The 8,203-nt window shown below is 30.0% G+C and overlaps 1 protein-coding gene across 1 annotated transcript in view; it reads right to left on the bottom strand.

Annotated features, from left to right (window-relative positions):
• LOC122270903 (glutamate receptor ionotropic, delta-2) overlaps positions 1 to 7,204 on the bottom strand; it is a 37,318-nt gene extending 30,114 nt beyond the window's left edge. The window contains exons 1-2 of the mRNA XM_043050181.2: positions 7,059 to 7,204; positions 244 to 420 (exon numbers count right to left, since the gene is read on the bottom strand). Of these exons, the coding sequence (XP_042906115.2) occupies positions 244 to 420; positions 7,059 to 7,193 (312 nt within the window). The 5' untranslated portion in view covers positions 7,194 to 7,204. The remainder of the gene's footprint in view (positions 1 to 243; positions 421 to 7,058) is intronic.
• Between the last annotated feature and the right edge of the window lie 999 nt (positions 7,205 to 8,203).

Genomic DNA, 8,203 nt, shown 5'->3' with positions numbered 1-8,203 from the left:
AAAAAAGTTTAAAAAAATAAATAAAAAATATTTAAAAATATATATATATATATATATATATATATACGAGTTTTGTTTAATATCGTAAGATCATATCGTTCCTTGCTCTTGCTATGGAGATTAACAACATACAGGAATGGTGAAAAACCTTTGGTGGCTCAGAATACCGCAGAGGAATGGATATTTTTTTTTCAAATTTAAAAATAATGAAATCCCATCAAAATATGAAGAAAACAGACCTACATTTACAAATGTTGTCCTCAGGGTTATGCCTTTGAAATTTCGAATCCTTCTATCAGCTAAATGTATAACCTTCAGTCCGCTGGCTGATGACCATTCTGCCACTTTGTCCTTTAATATGCAACTTCCTTTTTCATTCATGTCAGAACCGTGGATAGCTAGTTTTGAATTGTTATTACTCTAAAAAAGAATTATATAGATGTTTTGGTAAAATATCATGCTCTACATCTTCGGGAGATTGATAAGCACCGTTCGAGGAATGGTGACTTAACTATAAAGAAAACTGTAGATTCTCGCAGTGACTTTATTTTACATAAACTCTAAATATAATACGATATACATAGCATACATGCATAACATAGACTATTTATGACTACAGCTATCATTGACACAGAGTTTCAGCCCGGAGGGTAATTTTTCGATATAATTACCGTTTTGTATGGTAATGACAATTCTGGTAAAAGAAAAAGAAGCTATAATTCTTTGTAATAAAACCAAAATGTATGGTACTTAAACCACTTATTCAGTAATTTTTCTGTTCATACAGTAATGGTTTCCCGGAAATTCTCATTTTCAAAATCATAGTTCGGTTTGAATTCGGTTGAAACAATGTGAGGTGTGCTTTTCTGTATTACCTCACATTTAGTAAAAAATACAGAACTGAAAAATAAATTTAATCGAATAAATGGTTCTTATACCATGCTCAAAGTTATTATGTTAATTACCAAATTTCAGCACATTTATCAAACTTTATCACATGTTTATTATTAATTATGTTTATTATTAATTATCGCATGTTTATTATTAACTAACCATATTTTATTATTACTTTTAACAAAATTATTACCAAAGTATTTCGGTAAAAATTACCGAAATTTTAGGTGAGTTCAGAGATACGGTAAATTATAGCATATTCTGGTAGTTTTGAACATGCTTTTTTTCTCAGTGCGGATACACGAGAATATTAGGCCCTCTGGATGTATTGCACATCGAGCTAAGAGATCCATCCCTGTGTATAATGCTTGATCCAAAGATCAGATTTTTATATCTAATATTTGAATTTCCAATCATCAAGACTAGAGTACTTTTAAAGATCAATCCTAGTTTTAAATATGATAAATTATTAGTGCTATTTATTGTGTGTCCCAAAAACGACTTTCGGTTTCTCTACTTTTCTAATATGTCATCAGAAATTTCAGATTTTAAATAAAATAACAGTTATATGCACAAATCAAGATTTTTCAGTTTTTTGAAGGAAAAGATTTTGCTCGCGAACTGCGGATTCATTTTCAACACTCCCAAAAAACATAACAGAATTTTTCAATATTTCCAGACTTTCCTCCGTTGTTCAGTCTAATAGAAACGTATGGTTTTCCGAGTTAAGTTCAGAAAATCTGGTAATTTTTTGATCAAATTTTGAACATTAGATACAATTCTCGTCAACAGATGACGCTGATGGCCAGAGAAATTACAAAACAATGGTTTCTGCCTCACGTCCGACCATTCTAATAAAATTAGGTATTTATTCGGACGTATCTTTATGTAATTAGTAGTGGTTATATATATATAATATGTATTTGAAGTTTTAGTTCGCCTCATTATATGAAAAAACTTGTAACATTTCGGGAACCGCAGTTGGTTAGGCGATAGAACGGTACTTTTATATAAGGTGACCCAGGCTCAAATCCCAGTGATGGCCGGTTGATATGAATCCTGTTCCTCCAAGCTCGGAACGCAGTACTGATGTAAAATTTCTTCAATGGTAGACGGATCATGGGTTAGAATTCCCTTGCAGTCGGGCTAACCGTGGAATAGTTTCGCGTTTTTCCTCTCCACATAAAGAAAATGCAGGGAAGTTCTGCATTGAGTTCAAAATTACAAGGCTAAGGAATTGAACATTGGTAGATGAAAACCCAAAACTGGGTCAGCTGTTCAACCCTGATTGCAAAATAAAATAAAACTTCTTAAGGATTTCTGAAGCATTGTGAGAGTGTGTTACTTAGTTTCCAAAACAAAACGCAGCAAATAATACATCTCTGTCAAGAACTGTTTACTTTTAATTGGTTTTTAAAATTCTGTCATTTTTGGGACTCTTGATATCAAGTTACGAAATCAGTCCGCAAACCTTGCTGTTTCTGTAAAGAACAATATTTTTTGATTTTGACGGGTTCGAATTTTGACTCTCAAACATAGTTGTTAGCTACATTTATGGTTATAAGTAATCTTTCAGAGGAATGTCTGAACCTCTTAATGTTATTTTTACTCTTTGAAACATAGTTACGCAATCCGAACAAAAATTGCATGCATTTACATCCCCTCGCTCCTGATTTCCTTTTAAATTTACATTTAATAGTTATTTATTGCAGTTTTTCGTTTTTTAATTTTATACTGACTAAAATAGAAATGTCAATGAAGCGTCTAAAATTTTTTTACATAGTTTTATAACGTAAATTTATAAGTAAAAACTTGAGAGTTCTACAAAATCATGTAAAGAGTTGAGGAGACAAAAAAATTTAAAAATATAAAAAGAGAAAAGAACGCTGAAGCGTAAAAATCCTCAACCATTCTTCTGACTAGACTATTGGAAGTGTGTTTGGCAAATTGCGACTGATCTTCAATATTAAAATGGAAGAGGAGATTTCAAATCCAGCGAAATAAGGAAGACCTACTCAGTAAAACAGTGTTTCTGTAACTAGCTTTCGTGATTTAATTGTGCAGAAGCAATAACTGTTTAACATAATTGAAAAAAGTATTTTTCATGCCATCGTATGTAAAATCTGATCATTAGATTATGATGATATTTAGGAATCATCATTATATTTTATGCATTATTACACATTATATATGTTACCGTTAAAGTGTATAGTTCAGTTACTTCATAGAATAACTAGGTATTTCATGATATAACTAGACAAGTCAGTTAAAGTATATAATAGATGAAAAATTTCGTACTTAACCTAGTTATTCTATGATGTAGTAGCTTATAATAGACTGTTAAAGTGAAAAATAAACAATTCCAAAGTTATTTTATAAATTAATTTATCAAACATAGCTAAAATCTCTCAAAAAATAAATTATATCTCTATTGCGAATGAATAATTGATAAGTAATAAGGAAAAGCAGTGGATATAATTTATTATTGCTCATAACGATAACTTCGTCTGAAATCAACGGAATGACGCCATTGCAAAGCAGCTATAAAAGGTTCAAAAATTACTAAAAGCAGGTGGAACCTGTCCAAAGAACTTTCGAGTGCCGTATTTTATACTTTAACGATCTAATAACCGTTATTCTATAGAATGGCTATAGTTAAATCGTAGATTTCAGTAATTTTAAGAACCTTAACTGACTTGTCTAGTTATTTCAAGAAGCACTTAGCCTGGTGGGCAGGGCCCTGAACTCATGTTTGTGAGGACGGGAGTTTGAATCCAACCGGTCGAAGACATCTCGTGTATTAAATGGTTACTGGCACACGTTAAATAGGTTGGATCACAAAGTCCTCCACATTCGCATAGCAAATCAACACAGCTGGGGGTACTGAATTGGAGATGGATCGTTCTCTGGTTCAGGTCAAAATTACGATCTGTGGACATATGAATCGATATATGAATGGGTCCGGTTGAAACGGTCCGGTTGAATGGGTCCGGTTGATATATGAAACGGTTGCGACGTCTGGGTGTGGCGGAAGTCAAATTCTAGGCCACAGATGGCGCCACTGGAGAAATAGGAAGAATCGCATCCCCTCTGCCTTAGCAACTGACGACAACACCAACTGAATTATACACTTTACGGATAACAAATACATCTTTTTACATTTACACTTTCATAAATGAAAATGTCAAAAGTAACATACATTTAACTGAACTTAACTGTGAATTTTTGAGACACTAATAAAATGGTTTGTATTTTATTAGCTCTTAAGTTTTACTTAATTCCTTTTTCGTAATAAAAATTTTATTTCTCTCATTTCCCAACTGATAATTATTTTCCAGTTATTTAATATGCTAAATGATTTTCTTATGAATAAAATAAATTTAAATAATGTGTAAAGAGATTAAAAAAATTATGTAATATGAAATAATTATTTTTTCTTGTTGCCATCAGAATTCGTAATATATGATTATTATTATTGTTTTGAAATAGAGTAAATTTTGATTTTTAAACAGATAATATTTGAACATTTTGAGATAATCTTATGCATCCTCAACATTTATTTCCCTTAGATAAAAACTTTTCATTAAATGAATAGAACAATATTTGCATTTGTTATACAAGTTCTTTTTAAAACGAGAAATTCTCAAAATATATTTTAAGATTCAGCCTGTCAAATTAAATTTTGAATAGCGAGTGCTATTTGAACAATAGTTGCTCTTTTAATTTTACAGAGAGAAACAATAGAATCCTTTCCTGTTTTGTAGTGATGTTTTGAATTTATTTAAAAGTGATTCTAACTGTTTGTTGCAGTGTATTAAAAGCAAACAAGAGAATACTTTGTATTGCTTTTACTTATTTTTGTATGCTTTAGAAATAAGACACATAAATGTAAAATATGAATAAATAAAAATTGTTGTATAGAGATGGTAAGTCATATTTGTAAGTATTATATTGTCTTGTTCTGGAACTAAACAAATACAAACGAGTGAAATTTAAATTCAAAATTATTTATTTTAATAATAGTTAAATAATAACAGTATAATGATAGATAGATTTTTAAATACGTATTATTTCAATAACAACAATGGATTATTAACGAAAGTTAAAAGAATAAAAGTGCTTGAGTGACAATATTAGTAACAAAAATGGACTCATTATGAGGGTTGAAAAAAGTAAGAGTTCTTGAGAGACATTAATAGTGATAGTAATGAATTAATTATGAAAGTTGAAATAGTGAAAGATCTATAGAGAAATATTAGTAACAACAGATTAATAATGGATTTTCAGAGAGTAGAAGTGTTTGAAGTACAATAATAGGGACCACAATAATAAATAATAAATATACACCGAAGAGCCATTGCATTATGACCCTCCTGCATCTGTAACAATGGGCTCGTTCTTGCTCGGGAACAATGTTTTCTTGGGATACATTAGGACCCAGAGTCCTCATAGAACAATCCCTGACGTCTGTAAGCTACTTGAACATAGTTGCAGACCAGGTTAACCCATTCATCGCAACATTTTTTCCTGCGGGGGATGATGTTTGCCAACAGGATAATGCACCTTGTCATAAGGGTCGAATCGTCGCGGAACATTCCAGTGACTTTCAAGTCATGTCCTGGCCCCAAAATTCACCTGACCTTAATCCAATAGAGCATTTGTGGTCCTACATGGAAAACCAAATTCGTGATGCCACGCTACCCCCTCGCAATGTGAGGGAATCGCAGGACCAGTTGGTGAGCGCTTGGTACCAGATACCTCAGACTACCTATCAGCACCTTGTGGAATCAATGCGACGGCGGGTGCTAGCAGTTTTGAGGGCTAAAGGTGGTCCTACATGCTATTAGCAGGGTGGTCATAATGTAATGGCTCTTCGGTGTATAAATAAATAATAAAAAATTATAAATATATTTAATAATGAATAATTATAAATATCATTAATAATAAATAATATTAATATGATTAATAATAAATGCGAAAACAAGGAGAGTGCTTGGTGGACAACGTTCGCAAGAACAATGGACTAATGATGAATATTTCAAGAATGAATTGCTTGAGGTACAATGTTAGTAAAAACAATGAATTAATAATAAATGTTGAAAGAATAAAATTGCTTGAAGTACAATAGTAGTAATATGAATGAATAAATAATAAATGTTAAGAGAATGGAAGTGCTTGAGTGACTGTGACAACAATAGACTTATAATGATTCTTGAAATAATGAAAGTACTTGAAAGTCATTATTATTAAAAATGGATTAATAATCAATGTTAAAAGAATGAAAGGAAAGTGAATGAAAGAGACAATATTTGAAACAGAATTTTAATAATGAGTGCTAAAGAATTAAATAAACCTCAAGAGAAAGTATTAATTAAAAACAATGAATTAATAATTAATGATAAAATGTTTACGGGACAGTATTAGAAAAAAATAAAGCTTAATCTAACAGTCATTAACTAACTTTTACGAACTCACAATAGTTATTAAAATATATTATTCGTTCAAAAGTGGTTTTCTGAATAAGAAATTAGTGCTTTGGAAAAACTGCCCGAAGTCAGAGTTTGAAGTTAGTTTTAAGCTATATTTTCTGATATATACCCAAAACGTATATGGTTTAAGTACTCTAAGCAGATTTCCTTTGGTTCTAACTTTGAATTGAAGTAGATACGAAATTATAAATTTCGTTAAAAGCAATTTTTAAAATCACAAATGGTAAATTTTATGTTAAAAACCTATACACGTTTCAATTCTACAAAGGTACATCTTTGGTTGGATAACGGTCGGCAGGATAAATTGCAGGCATGTTGGAAATTATAATAATTTATAGTTTTGCTATCCCTGCTTTAATCTTCATTGTAATATCTTATTTTGTTTGTACTTTCACATTACTTTTTGCCATTTAATATAGCAAATATTCAATCATGATATCGATTACTTAATTCTTTTTAAATTACACCTTTGGTCATTGTATGCTAATGGGATTTTGTTTCTTAGGAATGCATTAACTAAAGTCTACCTGTACATGATTGAAAGAAAAATTTAAAGAAAAATTGATTCAAACATTTGTTTCGGGATTTTAAACATAATGTAGCATTTACATAAGGAAGTTTGGATTAAGTAGAAATTTTTATAATTTTATGGTAAACATAAAGAAATAAGCATACCAAATCGCCTTGTCTTGTGACATAAAATGCTCTCCAACAAACAGTGGAAGCATTCACGTATTTCAGTAGTTGCAGATCATCAGGATGTGTATCCAGAAAAATCCATCGATAAAAACAAGGGTTTGTTAAACTCATTCTTACTTTGTAAGCCTGTTGAAATAGACAAGAAACTGTTATGAAATTATTTCAAATTGAATGTGCATGCATTATTAAATTTAGCTGTAATAAACATTCTCTCTATTACTGTAAATCATCCCCCCCTCTAAAATAAATATAAGCATTAAAAAAGATGAATTTAAAATAGCTTTTAACATTGATTCAAAAAGCACAAAAACCATATTTTTTAAGTCTAAATTCGTCGAAATTTCAATTTTCTGATGTGATTAAAAAAAAATTGTATAGTATTCAAATTGTTGTTTTAAACCTGAATAAATGTTACTTTGTTTTAGCTTTTTAAATAAAATGATATCATTTGAAGAGCATTAAAAATTATAAATAAATAAATGATATAAAATCATTCAAACCTCACCCTAATAAAAGAGCTAGGGTCAAATCGATTTTCAAATAATCGATTAAAATGTTTGTGTGTTATGCCTTTCCTAGTATTAAGAAAACACAAGTATTGAGGAAAATGTCTAAAATAAGAAAAGTATAAATTTTAATCTTATTTACACAAATTCTCCAAAATATTAATTAGACACACCATTTACTCAGATTTTTAATTGCACGAAGAAAATAAATTCTGGTAAAATTACCGTATAGTATGATAGTGACACTTCTAGCTAATAATCCATAATTCTGGTTAATAAAACCAAAATATACGGTATTTAAATAATTCATTTGGGAATTTTTCCGTTTATATACCTTAGCGGAAATTATGGATTTCAAATTATAGTTCTTAATACCACAGATTTAATAAAATATACGAAACTGAAAAGTAAATTTAACCAAACAAATGATTTTGATGCCATGCTCTATGAAATTACGATAAAATTCCAAATTGTGATACTTTTTATCAAATTTTATCTCATATTATAAAGCCATATTTAATTGCTAATTTTAACAAAATAACTAGTTTGGTAAAAATTACTGAGCTTTTTGATGTTTCCATAGGAGCAGAAACGCTGTTAATTTCGACTTTTTCT

This window comes from Parasteatoda tepidariorum, chromosome 4 (assembly GCF_043381705.1).
Source record: "Parasteatoda tepidariorum isolate YZ-2023 chromosome 4, CAS_Ptep_4.0, whole genome shotgun sequence".
NCBI lineage: Eukaryota > Metazoa > Arthropoda > Arachnida > Araneae > Theridiidae > Parasteatoda > Parasteatoda tepidariorum.
Note: the sequence above shows the minus strand (reverse complement) of the source record. Positions and strands in the feature narration are given on the sequence as shown.